General features: G+C 37.9%; 1 protein-coding gene across 2 annotated transcripts; it reads left to right on the top strand.

Annotated features, from left to right (window-relative positions):
- Positions 1-926: 926 nt before the first annotated feature.
- On the top strand, positions 927-16,423 carry RBP1 (retinol binding protein 1). Of its 2 annotated transcripts, none has more exons than XM_054386058.1 (4): positions 927-999; positions 1,600-1,778; positions 12,665-12,766; positions 16,370-16,423. In XM_054386058.1, exons 1-4 carry the CDS (start codon positions 927-929, stop codon positions 16,421-16,423), a joined length of 408 nt encoding a protein of 135 aa, XP_054242033.1. The 2 variants fall into 2 exon arrangements, with proteins under 2 accessions (XP_054242033.1, XP_054242032.1); XM_054386057.1 differs by lacking the exon at positions 16,370-16,423 and adding an exon at positions 13,236-13,315 and having other exon boundaries at positions 12,665-12,764.
- Positions 16,424-21,973: the final 5,550 nt, after the last annotated feature.

The following is a 21,973-nucleotide window of genomic DNA, read 5'->3' as shown; positions in this document are numbered from 1 at the left end:
TGTCACTTTTAAGCCTCCAGATTCACGAATGACAGGCAGTCCATTAGAAACTACTCAGTGAAAAATAAATGAAAATAGCAGAGGCTGTCTCAGTATTCATGCCCTAATACTAGCCAGAAAAATCCATTCTCTTACATTAGTTGCCTATTCTACTGATTCAATCTATTTCATTTTTGATAGAAGATGCCTCCAAAGAATATGGAATCTCTATAAAATGCTATTTCTGTGTTTCAGCATTGTTTAAATTAACTGAGAGCATGCATGCAGTAGTGGTGTAGCGTTTCTCAAGCTACAGAGTTAACCACTGCTCCTTAATAGAAGTTTCCACCTAACTGGCCCTTTTTGAGCCTTCAGTTGGCCAGAGAAGCCAATGGTAGTTTAGAGTTAAGGATCTTGTGGAACAAATTAAAGTAATGCCAGACACAAACTGCTTTTACTGAGAGTCTGTATGATTGTGTTCTGAAAAGAGGGGCACTTAAAGTAGCCAGAACATAAGGAAGAAGGATTTGCCTCTAAACTCACATCAGATAATCACTTGTGGGTTTTTTGCTAATATCCTAAACTAAAGCTATTTAAAAGGGTTTTTTTCCTGAGAGGCATGGAAAATGAAGAGTGATATGGTTAAAAATGAATCTTCAGATAATCAGTGCCCTTATAGAAGTTACATGGAAGTTGAATGTTTCATTCTATTTGAAATCGGGTCATCCTGCTGTCGTTAGAAATATTGGAGGTTCAGCCTTGTGGAAGGATTTAAAGGCAACACTTCAATAATAATCGGATTAGAAGGACTTGCATAGCTCCATGGTCTAAAAAACGATAAAAGAAACCAGAGTTCAGACTTGCCCCAAAGAAAGGCAGTGAGCTGTGTGGTGCAGAATCAACACACTGTTCTGGGACTTTGATTTGGACAATTACCTAAAGCTGGGATGCCTGCAGATTTCAATGGCTACTGGAAAATGGTCAGCAATGACAATTTTGAGGAGTATCTGAAAGCACTGGGTAAGGTTCCTTTGATGTTTCTTTAATAAATAATAAGTGCACCCTATCTTTATCTTCACATAAGTCTGGTTTTTCTTGTACAGTCATAAATCACTTGTGTGAGAAACTCTTTTTTCAGGAATGCACTTAAGAAGTGTCCTATGCAAAATTATTTTGTCTTAAGCAGCCTCTACTTTTTATTGTCCTGAAGCTTTCATTAACAGAGATTACACTACACAGCTTGAAGAGGTAAGTGGCAGATTTCAAACTAAAAAAGCCCATAATTTCAAAAAGAGTAACATTTTAATGCATAGTAAAGAGTCGATAATGTATTTAGCATACACATTTTTTTTGTGCTGGTGTTTGCTGTAAAGTACTACAATTTCTATAGAAATATTGAAGGCTTTATCAACTGCCAAAACCAAATGGTATTTTTGAGGATTGTACATTATCAGAAAATCAAAATATAAACTTGTTATAAGAATTACAATGGACTTTTTCTCATGAGAAAGCAGGTCTGAAAGATCTGGACATTTGTGTTTGTTCATTTTAGTTCTCCCAAAAGCTACAAGTTTCTTTTTGTGGTAGAATTTTGTAATTACAATTCTTTTTCTTTTTCAGATGTTAATGTTGCCGTAAGAAAAATAGCAAACTTGCTAAAACCTGACAAAGAAATCCTTCAGAACGGGGATCATATGATCATTAAAACGCTAAGCACTTTTAGAAACTACATCATGGAATTTGACGTAGGAAAAGAGTTTGAGGAGGATTTAGCTGGGGTGGATGATCGCAAGTGCATGGTAAGAATTAGAACTGTAACAACAGACACAAAAAAAATTTAATAGTCTGAGGCCTTTCACAGAGCATATCTGCTAACTCTTTTGTGTGCCTATCCCTAAAATGATTTCTGTGTTTCTCAGTTTGCCGAGATGTGCACAGTTGTTGGCATGTGTTTATATTAAAGGAATGGCAGTTCTGATCAGGAGCACAAAACAGTCATATCAACAAATGAATGGCAACTTCAGTGAAATGTTACTGAGTTACACTGGGATATTTGTCAATAAAGATTTTTAGCTTCGGACTTTCAGAATCTCTTCTCTGAGTAAAGTCTTACAGCAAAGGAAATCCACTAAGTGCAGGGTCAGGCACTGTTCCCCATGTGTAAGAATGGCCAAGAGCTTAGAAACTGCAGCTTTTTTTCCATGTTTTTGTTCTTGTGCTCCTTCCTTCCTGGGTGTACTTTTGAGAACAGAGGCATTAATTAGTCTACTGGAACAAATCTTACTGCAATCAATAAGCAAAACAATGGAGGACTCTGCCTTATGAGCTCCTTTTCCTTGCCAGAGAGACAATATTTTCTAACTTATGATTGATCAATACCAATTAACAGCAGAAAACCCTGAGAATATCTAGATCTTTCCCATTAGTTGGAAAGTATGATGCCTGCAATATCCTACTGGGAGGAAGTTGATAAGAAAAAGAAAATTATCTCAGGAGAGACTATAGAGGAGAAATCACATAAAAGGGAATTGATAGGTTTCAATTGGTAGAAAGATAGTGCCATTTAAAACTGATACTGTTCTCTAACACTGAATATGCAAATTTCCATGGCAGTAAAGGGAAAGATTGTGAAGATGAGAAAATAATAACAGCTAGCTAGTGAATGCCTCAACTAATCCTTCTAGACTTCTTATTACAAAGGTTAGAAGCATGACAGAGTGCAGAATACAAAGTTCACAAAAGAGAGAAGCAATGTTTTTTTGTGTACAGGAAAGTGCTCCAGTGACTGCTGGAGGGCATCAGGATAACGAGGTACACTGAACAGTTACCAGCCCAAAGAAGGAATTAAGCTATCAGAAGATAGCAATGATCAGAACATCTGCTTAAGTGCTGAAAATGTCTGAAGGCCTCAGTGTTTGAGTCAGTGAGGTACTGATTTGGGATTGTACAGGACTGTCTCCATCTAAGCATTATCTGTACTTAAGTACCATTAAACTCCATTTAAAGGAGGGCTAAAACATCTACATGGTAGAAAGAAGTAACTTTGCTTTGAGGCTGTCTAGTATGCACCTGAAATGAGTTCTTGCAAAATGTGTCTGACAGCTACTGTGCTGGACAATCAGATTCAGAACGTGTGGAAATGTTGCCCTTGGCTAGTCCTGATTTTGAAATGATTAAAAGATTCAACAGACAACTCTTAATTCCTCATGAATGCACTAAGTATTTCATTATTTGTAACAGGTCAGAATTCTCTATTCTATTTTACTAAACTGAATGATGGGGAAGAATTTTAAATATTGAACCAGAAAAAAGAAATTAAAGATTATTCTAGTCACTGCAGCAGCTATTTGACTTGGAGTGGAACATGCTTCACCTACTTCCAAGAGTTGCTTCAACATTTTATCTGTTGGCTGTTTAGGTCAAAATTCTGAGAGCATTGGAAGCAGAAGGTAAAGCATCTTCTTGCCTTTTCCAAAATGTCCAAGGCATAGTCACTAACCCTGATTGTTTTAATAAGAATGACTTAGGCACATCACGCAAAAACTTACAGAAATCCTCCATCTCCTTTGATGACCTCCAACAGCTGATGCCAACTGCAGCTCTACAGTTAAGGTCACTGGTTCTCTACTTGCCTTCTAGCAATGTCTGTTCAGTTCTCTTATTAAAGATTTCTACATAATACCTCAGTTTTCTCAAAGGAAAAATAGTACAAGAAGCTGTCTTTCTGATACTGCTTCATTCCAAATCTTGATAACCATAATGTCAGGCTGAACTTGCAGTTGTTAAGCAACAAAGTAGCTCAAAGGGTCCAGAAAGAGTCTCATGAGAGAGGGGTCATGGTGATATAAGAGATACTGGACCACTCCCTGAGTAGGCTTATGAAGAAAAACACCATAAAAGCAAAGGTTGAATATTATTCATGATGTTTCCTTTTCTTTTCTGTAGCTTGCAAAACTGCATGCCATAAATGGCTTAATCATTAATAGTCACCCTGTGTAGTGGGTGAAATTGTGGATCAAATACTGTTATTTATATTGTGGACTGAGCAGACCACTGGGCAAGTTTTATCCAAGTAACTCAATGTATGAGAAGTACAAAGTAAGTACATGGATAAGACAAATTGCAAATTAAATATTAATCTATATAGCAGAGCAATCATCAGGAGACAAACAAAAAGAACCTTAGAAATAATCCATCCAATAGGTATGGATAATTTTTTCTTTTAATGAAGAATATGTCATCTGACTAGAATTAACATATCTGTAAAAGTAATATTGGTACAGTGAACAAGTTAGGTCTTGTGTATAACTCACTGAAATTGCGTTCAACTTTCAGTTGTAAAACACATCTTTGAGTTGCTCAGGGTAGAATTTAACTATAGTATTTCCAAATCAATACTGTCTGTGGTGAGTAAAGGCTAAAGGCAGCAGGAATTGATATTCCTATGACAATATAGGCCCTCTCCTCCCCTTCAGTAAGGATTTTTTTCAGTTTTGTAGTTGGTTGCTCTGGAAGCCTGTCTGAACTTTCTGGAACAATGAGTTAACTGAAGGGGATAAACTTTAGCAATTCCAGTTTCTCCTGTTTTGCCTTCTACTGTTGCTTTCCTTCATTCAACATGTTCTTGGGTAATTCTGTTTTCTTGAGGGATATAGGTAACAGCAGTTAGTGACAGTTCCTTGAAGATTTTGTTTCTGTTGGGAAATGAAAATTTGCTACTTTGGAATCTTGAGAAACCCAAAAGCCCTGCTACTGTAGTTAAGGATACTTTTTTTTTCATAGAACAAGAGATTAGGATAATTGACCCCATAAATGTGTGGGCACAGGAGAGATCCCTCATCACAGCACAAGATACTTCCAAGACAGTTGATACTCAATGCATACTAAGTATTACTGGCACCTTGTATGGAGCCAGCTGCAGCACAGCATGTCTTTAAGAACTGCAGACAGGACATCTGCAGTCATTTAGCTCCATAGTGCCACTATGCTTCTCCTGGAGCTTTTGCCCAGAGATTGATCTCCTAAATAAACAGGACTTTCTCTGGTTTTGTGCAGTTTCATGAAAGATGTGTTTCTGCAAGTTTAATCATGCTTAATATTTAGGGTTCTTAAAAACTTAGCAGTTTGAACCACAAAGTAAAACGAAAGTTTGATGTATTCTGGAGATTCTTTTAATCTTTGCAAATGTTACAAGGTGCCCATTAGATGGTATAGAAAGAGGTTTAGAACATTAATATTGCCTTGCCTTATTTCTCAGCATGTAAAGTTTGAGTTGGATTGTGTGATAAAGTTTCTACTGCTTTGAAGAGTTCGTTCATGGCTGTAATTGGTAATGCTTATCAGACGCATGGTATACAAAGAAAGTTAAATGGATAACTATGTCTTTGATATTTTCATGAACTATTTGATCCTGCCATCTTCATTCTCAGTGAAATTCCAGTTGCATAATGAAATTTCCTCACCTTTTCAAATATAGTCTGTAATTCCTAGTTGTGATTAATTTAGTGAGTCTTGAGTATTGCACTAAGTAGAAAACCTTGTTTCATGTAAATAAAGTATTGTGGAAAAAAGATGCTGTTCACGAGAGAAGTAACATCTTACTGAAAGAATAATTAATTGAAAACCATCTTCAAAACTGTCTTTTTCATCACCAGATAATTTTGCCTTCCTTTTTCATCATCAGTAATAAACAGTGAAGCTGAGGAAGCACTTATAATGTGAAATAGGTATCAGTAACCCTAAGAACAAGGCAGGATCTGACACTGAGCAGAGAAAGTTTGCTTTATATACCTTCACTGTCTGTTGGCTTAATACAGCAGTAAAAACTTTATTAAAAAGTTAACTGAAAAAAATGAAATGCTGAAGTTTTGTGTTCCAAGTCTTTGCACCCAATGAATCAAAGCAGATGTAGAATGGGATAGCTCAGATGCAAAAATTGCTTCTCTAAAATTTTTACTTTTTTGATGATTTTGCTGTTAAATCAGAGAACATTTTTGCTTTATTTTTCTCAGATGTCGAAGTGTTTGAATGAGACTGGACTGCTTTAGTTCACACTATCCAGAATTAATCTGTCATTTGACAGAGACTAAGAGCAAGTGATCTGCTGAAAACATCAAGGAAGAGTCTATGTTTTCTATATCTAGAACAGCAGAACCTCTTGGATAACTAGAAACAACATTAGCTGCATTAAAATTTTATACTTGGCTAAGCAAGTGAAGGTTGCTTCAGTAATTCAGAGCCTTCTGCTGTGCTTGACTATGCTCTTTGGCATAGTAGTTTTCTTCTTACATGGAAGCAGGAAAGGAAATGGCAGTGACTGGGGACTGGTAAACAGATAAAACAGCAGCAATTTGGAATCGAAGGTGGGAAATCTTACATGTTAACCATCTAGTTAACCAAATCAGAATACAGCAATGAATATGTTACCAAATGGGTGTTTAGGTTCCATTACTGGAAGGAATGGAAAATGGAATTTTAGTCATAGTTAAGTCTTGCTGTGATGGGGTAGAGTGTGGGGATTGGGAGTTGCAGAATTCAGTCATCAGATCTATCATACATCTTACCATATGAAGTATCTTCATTGAACATTTAAGGCAGATACATAAGGACTGTTCATAGGCACCTGACCAATCTTCCTGTCACAAAACAGTGATAGTTGCATGTTTCATCCTAGTGAAAAGAGGTAAGTTGTGTGGCTCTGTTATACGTAACAAACATGCCTAATGTGAAACTGATTCCTCTCTAGTTCGTTTTTAGGAAAAATGTGATGTTTGACATTTTACTTATACTGCTGCAAGGCCAGAATAAAGTCCTGTTATAAAATCACATGGCTTATGAAGGTTATTTAACTGTGTAGGCAGGGCTACTCTTTTCTGCAAACAGAATTCCCAGCTGTTAATCTAGTTTAGAGTAGGTACTGGAATGAAGACTTTATCACCAGAAAAACAACACCCAACAACAGTCCAGCACTTGGAATTTCAGTAGGGATCCCCCACAGGGTGAGAAGACTCAAAATAAATTGTGCTGTCTGGTAAGATGCAAGATCAGCAATATGTCTTTACTTGAGTCTTCTGATTCTACTGGTTTGTTTCTTTTACATCTTCAAATGCTGTCTATTTTTGGCTTACTAGGATTTTCTCATGTAGTGCTGCTGAGAGGTGTTTTGATGTCATTGTCTTTTCTCAGATCCAGTGCCATCTCTCTCTGCAGCTCTGTACATTCCCCAGCTCCTCATTGGAATAATCTGTCTTTTTCAGGGGGTTAATTTAAAGGTGGTAGTCTTCATGTGGTTTTCTGTTGATACGTCTGGCCCTTTGCAAACTATTGTCCACAAGTGAGGAAGAACTGTCCTCCAGAGAACAGAGGTTTACTCTTGGATCTGTCTCAGACTCTCTAAAACTCTGGTTCATTCTGTCTCTGTGCATCAGTAAAGAGGAGCCATTTCCTTTGCTCTGCCTTATTTCACACAGTCTGGTCTTTGGCATTATTGCTTATTACCTGTAAGTGATATGCTCAGCACACTTGTGCAGTGATATAAAATGAGATCTCTAGAATCTTCTGCCATACAATTTAAGATGTCATTAACTTCAAATTTTGCAGTGCTGAATTCATGTCTAAAACCCAAAACTGATCAAAAGCTTTGAGCCAGTTATTCATAAAACCTTTCCTAACATACTGGAGTTCTGTAGGGAGGTGGTTTTGGATGGGCTTAGCATTTCAGGTTTTTGTGAATCCTAAAAAGCTCAGATTTATGAATGCAGAAAGCGCAAGCAGAAAGAATCAGCTGAAAACCTGTGAACCAGACTTACCAAATCCAATTTTGAATGAAAAAAACATTACTGTTATGTGCAGTTGTATCTTGGTAAATTGCACAGAGGATAAATCAATTATTGCATGTTAGTTTAAGCAGCAAGTGTCTTAGAATCAATTCTGATCCTTGCACAAAGTGAATTAGATGTTCTGCTTCGTATTTTTGCTGGCATAGGATACACACAAGTCTTCCTATTTTTGTATTATTTGTATACAATTTTGTATCAGTTAGAAGACAAAATCCACCACTCCTGATTAAAAAAACCAAAACATTATTCACTGTTCAAAATACTGATCTTGCTCTTCCTTCCACATATTGTCACGTGCATGGCCTGGAGCTTTGGCACGTTTACTTCCTACTCCCTGGGACATGTCTGTAGTCATTGCTTTCCTTCATTGCTTTTATAAGCAAGGAATCAAAATGAGGAATTTGAACGTTTAAGATCTGATCCTCTATGCCAGCAGCTTACTCTTTGATCTAAAATTTGTCAGTCTAGTCCTAAGCCCCTCTGAGCAAGACACAATTCAAAGCCATGTAGCTATAGATACCTGTTACGAGACGACATTTGCCGTTGTTTATCTTTCTAAAACAATGATTACAATTGTAAAATGAATGACTGGTCATTCTCGTAAGCAGGGAGTGTGTTGTGCAGTTGTAGAGCATTGCAGTAATTTGCAGCACCACATTATAGAGGCAGCACTCTGAAGGGAAGTAAAAGAAAACTACAAATGATACTGCTGTGTTTTCCTACAGATGGGAAATCAATAACATATTTTTGATGAAAAGCAGTAGTTGCAATTGATATTTGTAAATGCAATGTGTCAAAAATTTATGTAACACTAAAAAAGTGCTCATGGACTACTTTAAAAAAAAAGTTTTTTTTTTTCCATTCACCTGTAAAATGCGTTATATACCTCGAGCTACAGAGCACATGACACAAGCAAACACACTAGAAATAACCAACATGAGAATAAGGAACATTATGCAGAGCAGCATTGAATGATTTTGCACTTAGATTTCACTGGGAAGTGCAAATTTCTCTCACAAAATAGTTTGACTATTTCAGCAAGTTACAAAAGTCAGTGTCTATGGCTGTGGGTCAATACGACTTGCCACTAGAAGCTGGAAGTAATATCTGTTGTAATTCTGAAAGATATTACTGCTGTTACTGCTACTAGAGAAAATGCAAATGCATAGTCAATAGATTTGAGTTCACTCAATATTTCATTTAATAGATCTACCTTGTCTCTTAACTGCAAACAGTAAAGAGAGTACTTCATCATTTCTTCTAGCTTTACTTTTCAGGAAGGTTGTGTTGCTGTGCACATATATTTAAAAGAGATTAAATCACTAACAAATAGTAAAAGGAAAATATCTAAGTACACACACAAAACTACAGAAATCACATCATAAAAATGAAAGAACATTTGAAATTTTTTTATTTTCTCAGGCTTCTTCACCTCCCAAAGGAGCTCCATCCTCTATTATTATACCTCAAGAACAAGTATATAATCAGAAAGATGCGGTGGTTAGAATTTTTTAGAAACATTAAATGGAGGCAAGAGTCACTCTTATTTACCTCACTCCATTAGCTTTTCTTGTGCATCTTCAGTATTATGTCAATATTGGCTAATCACATTCATCACTATTTTCTGTTAATGTTTCCTGTAGGATTGTATGCATTTGACCTAAGTAATATTAATCTTAGATTTAAGTATGATCAATTAGTAAGTAAGCAAAGGTTAAGCTTGCTTACAATGAACTAGATTATGTGCTACCTAGCTGAAAGGAATAAATTATGTACAAGATGCTCAAAAAGGCAGGATCCTTCAGTTTTAGAGAAATACTACATTTCCATCTAGTTGGTTCTGTTACCATCAGGAAACTGCAGTTTTCCAGCATCCTCCGTTTGTCTACTTCTCCTCCTCTTGCTTGTGGAGGAAGATGAAGAATTGAAACTGTCTGCCTGAGGATGCTGTGCTCCCCAAACCCTGGCAAAGGTTTTCAGTCATTCTGTCTGTAAGCAGGTAAACCTTAGGTAATGTTATTATCAAAATGGTGGCAAAAAGGTTAATTATAAAACCCTACTTTTCTAAGAAAAGCAGCTTTACATAAATGATAAATAACTTATCTTGATAGTGTGTGCTGGGATAGAAGAACAAGAGGAACCAAAGGTTCATACAGAACTGCCTTTTTGGTCTATTCATGTGCTTGACCCCTGATTACATAATGGCCATATCCTGATCCAGTCCTTGAAAATAAATGTTTGCTCTTAAAGAGATGATATTTACCAACATTTTCCTTACAGTGGTGTTTTGGGAATATTATTTTTATGTTCTGTCTCAAACTGGGAATGTTCAGGGCAAGCATTCCATTATCTAAGCTGTTGGTGGAATATTAGTAGCAACTAGTGCATATATAATAGCCATAGCAACTTCAACCTCAACTAATACTCATTGAATTTCTCAATAGAAGTGTTTGGAAGGGAACAACTTATTTCAGCGTGAGTTATAAGTTTCTGTCTTGTGTGTCTTTTATTATATAAGACATTAGAGTTTGACCTAAAGAAAGAAAAGATAAAAATGCTACTGATTAATCTTTCTGCCATAAAGTGGTTGTTCCTGCTAACAAAGAATAGGACATTATGTTCTCCTGCAATATAATCTGTCCTTCATAACCTTTATAGCAAAACAGCCATGTACAAAACTGAAAAAGTGTATGGTTTACTCATATCCCTTTAGTATTTGTATTTCTCAAAGGGAAGACAGAGAATGATAACCAAGAATATTGGCTGAAAAAACAGCCTGGTTAATGGTCTTTGGTATTATACTTAGGCATTAGATGTGGTTATCACCAAATTCCCCAAAGCAATATCTAATCTTGACTGAAAAACAAGAAATCCATAGGGGGAAAAAAGTGTGTTGTTTTCTGAGATCAAACAGTTTCAGTTTCAGTCTGGAAAAGTTAACATTTCCTTGCACTGCTAGAAAGATTTCTCAGTTACCCCCAAGCTAGTGAATATTATCAAGTCTATTACTTCCACAACTGACTTTGAATATCTAATAACTTCCACAACTGAAGTGGTACTAATAAAGTTGGGTCTTATGTTATGCTGGTATATTGCCTTTGATTAAACTATGCTAAGCTCATACTCACTGGATAAATAAAAGTGTGGTTACTAAGCAAAGTTGCATAGACAAATGCTCCTTTATTCCACAGTATTTATCACATCTACAACTCATGAGTAGAAGTTACGTTCTTTTTCTGATATAGTCCTTTTTTAGATTCATCAGAAATTCTTAGTCATATTAACGTATACATTAAACGTTTTTCACTTGGTATTGTTTGTTATCTTCTGTCTCAAACTGGATGTCTACAGATTCAAAACAGACACACATTTGCACTTTAACTACAGCTTTTCCCAGGTGTGTTGTTCCTTCCTGCATTAGCATTTTATGCAAAACTATCTGTTTTTAAAAAAATGTGATCTAGTACTTGGGTTAAATACAGCGTTTTACAAGAGAGAACAGAAGAATCTGTGAATGCATTTTCCAAATCAAAGAGATTTTTAGCAAGGATATGAATTTGTCTTTCAGAGACCACATACTGTGCTAACAGACTATATGGGATCAGTAACCATGCTCTGCCTATGATTCTCTGTCTTTCTACTGATTCATTTTCCATGCTTGTTTAGTCTAAGGATTCCTAGGGTGGAGACTGCTGGCTGCACTCATTTAAAGATAGTGGCTATCATGGTTATCATTTAAGAATTAATTGTTTGTGACAAATTAAATAAATAGGGCTGCATAGTTCTTGAATGTTGAACTGATTTTAGCTCCCAGAATGACAAATATAAGGCTGATGATTTTTCTCAGGTACTACACAGGATGGATGCAGAAAATTTTCCTTTAATGATAGATCAGAATTCGTCCTCTCTCCTTATCTGACTATTCATATATGCAGTGGCTGAAGACTTGTACAAGGTAGACAGTAATTCCATATTTAGTCCTTAGATTCGCTTCAAACAAACTGGTTTAAAAACCATGAGCCATTGATGTTAAACTATCCTCAAGCAGTACAAATTGTCACTATTCCCTCTTTAAATACATTTGCAGAGTTTTGCTTCTCTTTATCTTAGAGAGATGGGAAGGAGAAATTGGCACTAAAGACTAAGCAGAGTTGCAACCTTTAAGATGCACCCATACACATTTAAGTAGTTTTATGAGTCAGCTTCTACTAAACCACTCAGAACAGCAGCATTCATAAAAGCAATTTTTTGGATCCCACAATGCTTCAGTCTCACTCTCAACCTGCCAGGCCTGGCTCAAGTATTTTTGCAGCTAGTTACAAAGCAGGATGCTGGCAAAGTTACCAATTTGCTGATACTTCCAAACCACTCTCCTTGAAAACAGAAGGCAGATTAAGACATGGGAGAAAAGACGTAAAAGCCTTGTTCATCTGTAGCTGCCTGTTGGTGGGTACTTTTTTCAGGTACATCTGGGGCATACTTCCTATAGTGGAGAAAAACCGAATCTCAAGTTTTCAGCTCCTTTTGTAAATGTGGTGTTAGGTTGCACATCCCTTCTGCTGTTGTATTTGTCAGCAGGGAGAGAGGAGTGTGCTTCTACACAATGATTTTTATGATCTTTGTGCATTTAAACAGCTTTATCTTATCTGTCCAGGTTTTTACAGGCAGGCAGCAGCTTTGTATTTAAGCTCATTTCCTTTGTAATTATCTAAAGTATTACAACACTCTACAATTATTCTTCTTATGAGATGCATTAATCATTTCTTATATTAGAAGTTTTGCTTCTAAGGGAACTAATCATAATACTAGGGAATACCACAGTAACACTGAACATATCTATTTGTTAGACCACCGTATCATGGGATGGAGATAAGCTTCTTTGTGTACAGAATGGAGAAAAGGAAGGTCGTGGTTGGACCCAATGGATTGAAGGAGATGAAATGCACCTGGTAAGATCATGTAACAGGTTTTAAATACCAGCCCATTAAAATGGTTAGATGTAATGCAGCAGGCTGTGTGCTGTGTTATCTCGTATTACTTTGACATAATTATGTATTGGTGTGACATTTGACTTGTTTCTAAAGCAGCTGTTTCACTTGGAGCCATTACACTTTTATGTCCCTTAAAAAGACTGTCTGATTTCAAAGCAGAACTCTTTCTGTGTTAACTGTCTAGCTAGACATACCGGTTTGAAATGTTTACACTGAGAAAGACATTTAACAATGTCCTTTGTGCAGTCTGTGACATACATAGTATGGGAACTGGTGAAATTATGCGTCCAACAATAAGCCATGAGAGGAAAATGCACCATTATTGTTTTAAAATAATCGCAGGCCAGGCTGCATTCTAGCCTGGAGAACTAAAACAGCAATTAAGTTTTTTAAATACTGTGTTCTTTCAGGTCATAATTTTTATCTTTCTTGACAGGGCGTGAAACAAGATGCCTAGTCTTTTGTCATGTAGTTATAGCATCCTCACTCTTTCATCACTTTGGGTAAAAGGTAGTTTCCTACTGAAATAATAAAATTCAGCCCTCATTTTTGTTCACTGCTCTTCTATTAGCATTCACAGGCTAAGTGGATTTTCTCTAAATATTCAAATCAGTATCAGAATTATGAAATCTTTGCAAAAGTACCCTAAACTCCTTACTGCTGAACAGTTTTGAGGTAGTGTTAGAAGTCATGAAAACCAGCTTGGGAAAGGAATGTATATGACAGATCTTACCATCTGTACTACATACTTCATAGAATACAGTTAGGGAGAAAGTTACTATGCAAGTGCTCACTATAGCTGAGGTTAGGGCTCACTGAAAGGAGGGAGGAAGCAAGAAGCAATAAAGCAGAAACTCCAGAATTTCCCATATATATGTATTCACTCTATCTATATACTAACACTTTCTGCACTACCTCCCAGCTTCACAACAGTTGGCCATTTACAATGCCTGGTCTAGATCAGCTTACACCCTGATGCACTCAGTCCTACACATCCATGCATTTATCTACACCCATATGCAGCAATAGCACTAATTGCTCTTGAACTTCTCTGTATTTTGTATCTTGGTTTCTGTTTCTGGCCAGCTCTGCAGTCATTACCTCTCCCCTTTCCTGTGTCCAACACTAATGTCTTTAGCTCTGATTTCTGCTCTCTGAACTCTGATTCTTGCTTTACCATACCATACCATGCCTAGCCATGGACCTCCAGGCCAGATCACTTTCTATACTTTACCCTGTCAAGAGTTTGATTTTAGAGGTCATAAATTTAGATTCAGTTGCACAAACATACATGTCTAGTGGCACTTTAAGTACCCCAAGGTAACCTGGCTGATCTGAGGCTGCTTTTTCAGAAGACTGAAAAGTACTGTATCACACTTGCCAGTCCATGCAGGTCATTGGTATTTGTACAATTCAGCACAATGGTCTCATGTGTACACCATAGTCAGTACAAAATTACTTAATGCAAAAGAAGCATCCAAGTATTTTAGATGCCAGTCCCCGATATTTCAATTTTGTCACGTTTTATATTTCAGTAACTTCAAAAGATGTCCTCATTATTTCTCTGAATCCTTGTTAATATAACTGTTTCCATTAAGCACACAGTAAAAGAGTCCCATTTAGTATCTCATTTTTGACTAGCCAAGATTACTAGGTCTTGTACTCCTGTGAGTCCTTTGATACAATGGGCAGTTACCTCTAAAAAATTGATACTTCGATAGCTTTATGATCCTGTTGAACTTTACACAATGAGCCAAGTGTTAATTTAATTCTTTCCACAGTTCTATAGAGAGTAGTACCACATCATTTAGTAGTTTATCGCCTCCTATTTTCTCCATTTTATTCTGTGGTCTGTACTTTGTAGTTCTTTTTCCTCCTTAGATTCTGCTTTATGTGAGTGACTTATTTGACCATTCTCCATTTCCTTTTGAGTTTTATTGCCCTTTCCTATTATATTGATTGCTTCTGTTCTGTAAGTTTTTGTCACTGTCAGCAGATCTCTTAGCCCTTGCTGCACACTCCTTCTTCTGTGTTAACCATATAGAAGTGAACAAAACAGGTCCTAACTAAAATCTAACTAAAATACTGTATCAGTCTGCTTGTTTCATCAGTTCATCATGAAGGGCTTTCTCTTGCTAGGGCCTAGCAATATAGGCCAGTGATGTTACTGCCTTATGAGGAGAGGCTGAGGGACCTGGGGCTTTTTAGTCTGGAAAAGAGAAGACTTAGGTGGGATTTAATAAACATTTATAAATATTTGAGGGCTGGGTGTCAGGAAGGAGGGGACAGGCTCTTCTCACTTGCTCCCTATGAAAGCACAAGGAGCAATGGATGTAAGCTGCAGCACAGGAGGTTCCACCTCAATACAAGGGGGGAACTTCTTTACTGTAAGGATCACAGACCACTGGAACAGGCTCTCCAGAGGGGTTGTGGAGTCTCCTTCTTTGGAGACTTTCAAGGCCCGTCTGTATGCGTTCCTCTGTGACCTGAGCTAGACTGTATTGTTCTGCTCTGGCAGGGGGGGTTGACTCAATGATCTCTTTGGGTCCCTTCCAACCCCTAACATCCTGTGATCCTGCGATTCTGTGACTCAATGTAAGGTCTTTTTAATACTTTGTTTTAGCAAAGTCCCCCGTGAAGAAATGTGCATTACTTATCAGGAAACTCTGCCTCTTTTTTCATCAGAATATTCTGACAGCTTTATTAAAAGTCTTGCCTTGAAATAGAAGGTACATCCCTTCTGCTAGCTCATACATAACCTTTTGTGTCTGTGTTCCTTAAAAAGTTTTACCCCTTTTTCTCCTTCTACCAAAACCAGAAGTCCCTGCACACATCCTCACACATACTATGTGTGCTTCTCAAGTCTAACTTAAATAGTTTCAGGAATGGAGAAGGTTAAACTGGATCTTCAGTGAGGTTAGGTGAACAACAGCAGGCCTGGCAGATTAGTGTCCAAGCTGTGAACATCACTACAGCCACTTATGCACAGTTCATGATGATCCAATGACTAGTAAGCTGGGATTTTTGAGAAGCTCTTGTGAACACAAAGGAAGAGTAGAGAGCATTAGGCATCTAGTATGGTCCAGTTCCGTCCCAACTCAACTGCTGTGCTGTGGTTTATAGACCTAGATTGCGTCTTTTGTACACAACTACCTGTCCTTTTCTGGATGTGATCATAGTGGGCTTTCAGCTGATTTCTAGTTTTGTCATCTACACACAGATTCAGAACTGTTTGTACAAATCCATCACCAAATAGAGAATGCCCATTTCAGAGACGTGAGCAGTTCACAAACTGCAAGTTGAAAACAGCGCACTAGGAATATATTTTGTCCTTGGAGATCTGAAATCCCAAAATAATCTGCTCCACTTTTCACCAGAAAAAAAAAAAATCCAAACCAGCTGATTTCTTTTAAGGCTTGGAAGTAGGCTAAAACATGTACAAGCTACCCAGTGTGATTTGACAGAAAACTCTGGATTCAAAATAAGCTGGACATACAGATGAATGTGTAATATAGATGTCCTATGTTAAAATTGTAATTTTTAATTATTTTGTCTTCCTAGGAAATAAGAGTGTGTGGAGTCAAGTGTAAGCAGGTCTTTAAGAAGGTCCAGTGATCCTACTGCTGCTACGGAACTGAAGAACTGTAGAATTTACACTTGCCACCAAATCTCCAAATGCTAGCAATGAGCATCATCAGTGACAAGAGCAAACACAGAAACGAAGATCACATTAGAACTGCATCATTAGAATGAATAAAATATTTTTGACAATTTTAAAGAAATAACTGCAAATAAAACTATTTTTAGAAATGCCAATTAAATATACTAAACACTATAAAAGCGTGCAGACCATACTTCTTGACCACACCAAAATACGACTGTTTGGTATAAAAGGCCTTAGCAAGGGGCCTTCAAGGAGTCTTGTTCTCCAGTGTTGAACTGTAGAGATGTTGTAGAGATGAGATCAGAGCTTGTGGTATGTGGCTTACACTTAAATCCTGATTTGAGTGAAGCCAATGAGAGTTTTGCCATCAGCTCCAATGGAGCAGTACTTCACTGAAAGCATTCCATCAAAAAGAACAATCTAATTTCTCAAAATAAGTAAAGGTACAGATCAATAGTCTGGAAAGACTTACAGAAGCATGGCCAAGGGGCAGTTCTTTTCTGAATACTGTAGCCAATATCTACCTATTCAAACAGATGGCTGCAAGGATCTGTATATAACTGTATGCTTAAATTAGGGGTTAAGGCTTGACTTGCTGGAAAGCAGCTCTGTGGAGAAAGACCTGGGAATCCTGGTGGACGAGAAGTTCACCATGAGCCAGCAATGTGCTTCTGTGACCAAGAAGACCAATGGTGCCCTGGGGTACATGGAGAAGAGTGTGACCAGCAGGTTGAGGTCAGTTCTCCTCTCCCTCCTCATGTGTCGTAGTGAGGCCACATCTAGAGTATTGTGTTCAGTTCTGGGCTCCCCACTTCAAAAGAGACAGGGAACTTCTGGAGGGAGTCCAGCAAAGGGGCTACAAAGATGCTGAGGGGACTGGAGCATCAGTGGAATGAGGAAAGGCTGAGAGATCTGGGGCTGTTCAGCCTGGAGAAGAGAAGGCTGAAAGGGGATCTGATCAATACTCATCAATATCTAAAGGGTGACTGTTGAGAGGATGGGGCCAGACTCTTTTCAGTGGTGCCCAGTGGTAGGACAAAGGGCAATGGGCACAACCTGGAACACAGGAAGTTATACCTAAACATACTTTTTTCCAAATTTTTTTCTAAAGTACTGATTTTATAACCATGGAGACCATTCAGATACTCTCCACTCTTCAACCCCAAGGAAAATGAGAGCAATGGAAAACAAGGAATGAACTCCAACTTCCCATTTATAGCAGATCTGAATTTTTTTAGCTCACCAATCTATTTCCTTCTTGTGAAAACTGAAACTACACAAGATGGCTCACACCACTACCTGCAATTAAACTTTGCATCATTCTTTTAAATGTTCAGCACTAAGATTTTTTTTGAAATGTAGTTTTCCTTCAACAGAACCTGGCAGTTCATAACCCTTAATTCAGCAGATGTCTTCTAATTTTTTCCTGCAGCACCCTGTTGTCTTGCATAACATTCACAAACTCTTTTTTGCAGAAGATTGCAGGTGGATCAATTAACATCAAGCTAAGTAAATCCAATTTTTAAAAGCTATTATTATTGTAATCAGATAGCTTTTCGCCTTTGGGTCATTTTGTGTAAGGGCAAATTTAGCACCATGCTAGTGACAAATGGTGTGTCAACCAGAAGGAATGTAACCTGCTTCTAATAATAGAGAAAAAGCAAGCTCAACAAACACTTCCACAGTTCACAGATGTGAAACAAAGAAACATCAGAAATAGTGAACTTTGAATATTCTTTTCAAATCATCTCAATTGCTTGTCATTATAATTGTAGCCTCTTATCTCTATTGAGGCAGCCATTTCCTTTGGAAAAGGAAATTGTGTTCATACATTGCTTCCATGATGATGCTCTCCAAATAACGCTTGTAAAACAACCCATGCTATTTCCTTAAACCTGTAACAGCTTGGTGTCATAAAATGTAATTTAAAATTTCCTCTATAAAATAGCTGCCTACTGAATGCATAACATTCAACAATTACTTGACAAACATCAGCCTCCGTGACTACTTTCAAAGCTACTTAGCCAAGACCTTCACACTGATTTCATATCCAGATTTGCTCACTTCTCAGGAATGAAACTTCATTGATTGTCCACAGAATTTCAGCTATGATTTGACAACACCAATCCTGTATTTCTGAACAGCTGCATTACTCTCAGATAATGGACATTTTAAATTTGCAAGGAACAACCATTGCTCACAGCAGCAGTGTGAATGGAAATGCAAAAGGGTTCATTTCACTACTTCTAAAAATTAAATCCACTCTTGCTAATATGGCCAGTCCAGAAAACTCTAGGTGACAAAAGTGTTCATAATCATGATTGTTTTACTTCAGTTCCCAGAGTACTGTGGGCTTTTCAAGGTGATCTTCTGAATATGATTAAGGAGCTCACTGCCATGTTTTATAGTTCTGTGGCTTTTCAATGAAGGGCACCACAGAATACACACTTGCACATGGAGAAATGTGCATATGAAGTTTCAGCTTCATGGAAGTAGAGAGATTAGCATACGTGGTGCAACAGAGCAACATTCAGAGCCTGAAAGTTCAGGCTGGCCAAACTTACCTGAAAACAGGGGCATCAATATGTAATACAGCTATAAGCAACCTGTTTAGCTTTACTGAAGACACAGAGAATTAAACACTAGGGATAAATCAAGCAATTTAACAATTTAGGGATAAATCAAACAATTTATCTGAGGGATGTAACAGTACTATAGCTAAAAGGTCATCCAAAATTTCTCAGATATGCACCTGATTTTTCCTGGGGGAAGAAAAAAAATTTTTTTTAAATGGGGGTTGATAATGTCACCTTCAACTTTCTGCAACATTGTGGAAATATTTTGTGCAGATCTTTTCATTATAAGCCCACTATACTTATGACATGTCTACTGGAATGCATCCACAAGTTTGAATTTGTATATCTTTCTTATCTTGTTAATTTATTTCTTTCCCCAAAATTCAGTCCTTTCCTTACAGATCTGAGTGACTGCAGCATAGATGTTAAAATTTGTTCCAGTCTTAGGTATTCAATCTACAATTCACTTAGTGCTCCTCTTACTTCCTCCTGTTCCTCTTCTCTCTCTCTTCAACTCACTCTCCAATTAGTGTTGCATAGTCTTTGTAAGAAGGTCTAGAATTTATCTAGTTTTCTATTGGCTTTCTTATAATTTCCCATCTTTACCCAAATGCCACAGGTTTTATTCCATACGTTCCTATAATTATTTTCTCAGGAAACAGCCTCACTGAACACAAAGCTCTTTTCCCCGGTAAATGCTCCCAGTGACTAGATTCTGCTGATCAGGTACAGAACTGAAACCCTTTGAGTGGCATGATCCATAAAGAAAACAAGATGGTCTTTTATGAGCAGGAGGAGAGGGAAGGATGAAAGTTGATTATGTTCGATCTAATAGCATAATCTGTACTGATTGTATTTTCACTTGGAAAATTATTTGTTGTCTGGTTTATATGAATAATTCAAAACATATTACTTTTAGTGGGACTAACAATGGTATAAAATATTTCAGTACTTGAAGACTGGCCAAGCTGTCAGCCCATGGCTTGGACAGGTGCATTCTGTGCTGGGTTAAGAATTGGCTGGAGGGCCAGACTCAGAGAGTGGTGGTGAATGGTGCCACTGCCAGCTGGCAGCCTGTCACTAGTGATGTCCCCCAGGGATCAGTGTTGGGCCCAGTCCTGTTTAATATCTTTATTGATGATCTGGATGAGGAGATAGAGTCCACCATTAGTAAGTTTGCAGATGACACCAAGTTGGGGGCAAGTGTCAATCTGTTGGAGGGTAGGAGGGCTCTGCTGAGGAACCTTGACAGGCTGGACAGATGGATGGAGTCCAATAGGATGGCATTTAACAAGTCCAAGTGTCAGGTTCTGCACTTTGGCCACAACAACCCCATGCAGAGCTACAGGCTGGGGTCAGATTGGCAGGAGAGCAGCCAGGCAGAAAGGGACCTGGGGGTACTGGTTGACAGTGGCTGAACATGAGCCAGCAGTGTGCCCAGGTGGCCAAGAAGGCCAATGGCATCCTGGCCTGCATCAGAAATAGTGTGGCCAGCAGGAGCAGGGAAGTCATTCTGCCCCTGTACTCAGCTCTGGTTAGGCCACACCTTGAGTCCTGTGTCCAGTTCTGGGCTCCTCAATTTAAGAAGGATATTGAGACACTTGAACGTGTCCAGAGAAGGGCAACGAGGCTGGGGAGAGGTCTTGAGCACAAAGGAGAGGTTGAGGGACCTGGAGCTGTTCAGCCTGGAGAAGAGGAGGCCCAGGGGAGACCTTATTGCTCTCTACAACTACCTGAAAGGAGGTTGTAGACAGGTGGGGGTTGGTCTCTTCTCCTAGGCAACCAGCACCAGAACAAGAAGACGCAGTCTCAAGCTATGCCAGGGGAAGTTTAGGCTCGAGATGAGAAAGTTCTTCACAGAAAGAGTAATTTGCCAGTGGAATGTGCTGCCCAAGGAGGTGGTGGAATCACCATCTCTAGAGGTGTTCAAAAAAAGATTGGACGTGGCGCTTGAAGCCATGGTTTAGTTGTCATGAGGTGTTAGGTATTGGGTGATAGGTTGGACTTGATCTCTGAGGTCTTTTCTAACCTGATTGATTCTGTTGATTCCATTGTTGATTCTGTTGTTCTTGATATGAGTGTAAATCAAATATAATATAATTTATATACATGTATGTCTAAGGACTGTTAATTTTTTGTTTCTGTATTCTAGAAATCCAGAATTTCTTAATGAATAGCAAAATATTTTGGTGACAGAAAAGAATACAAATAAAAGTCAATTTAATATTAATTAATATTATTAAATGAGTGGTATTCATTAATCTTGTGAACACCTTTAATGTTGCTAAAGCATTTCAACTTCAGGCATATTCTGTAGTGCCATGTATGTATAACAGCACCCTCCATGATTTCCACATAACAGGGCTAATGCTGTACACCACAATGTTCTCCCAGCCTTTAATGATCTATAGCTCAAGCAAGAAGATATTAGCTCTGTATGTGATAACCTTCCCCATGTTTTTCTTTCATAAAACTCTTCAGTCACTTTTGGGATCAATCTAAGCTTTTAACAAACACAACAGCCTCTGTCAGTTGTTGAGAGAACACTTATTTTTGTTTCCTTGAACCTAGTATGTGCAATTATAATGTAATTCATCCTAATTCTTGTCCTCTAATAAATATGAAGCAGCCATTCCCTATTTTTCCCATACCACTCAGATTTTTTTACCCCCAACTTCTCAGTAAGATGTGTTCTTACAAAATCAGAATCACTAGGCTGATTCCAGTGTACAAACCTGACTGTTTTCATTCCTAGAGGCTTTTCTTTAAACCACCAGAAAAATACAGGGCTCCCATTTCAGTCCACACCACTGAAATATTCCATGGAGATACATGGACTAAAAGCAACTCCTACAATTCAATCCATGAAAACCAGAACTGAAACAAGAGTTGCAGTCTGCATTTATTCAACAGTCTATGGAAGAT

This window comes from Indicator indicator, chromosome 13, assembly GCF_027791375.1.
Source record: "Indicator indicator isolate 239-I01 chromosome 13, UM_Iind_1.1, whole genome shotgun sequence".
Lineage (NCBI taxonomy): Eukaryota > Metazoa > Chordata > Aves > Piciformes > Indicatoridae > Indicator > Indicator indicator.
Note: the sequence above shows the minus strand (reverse complement) of the source record. Positions and strands in the feature narration are given on the sequence as shown.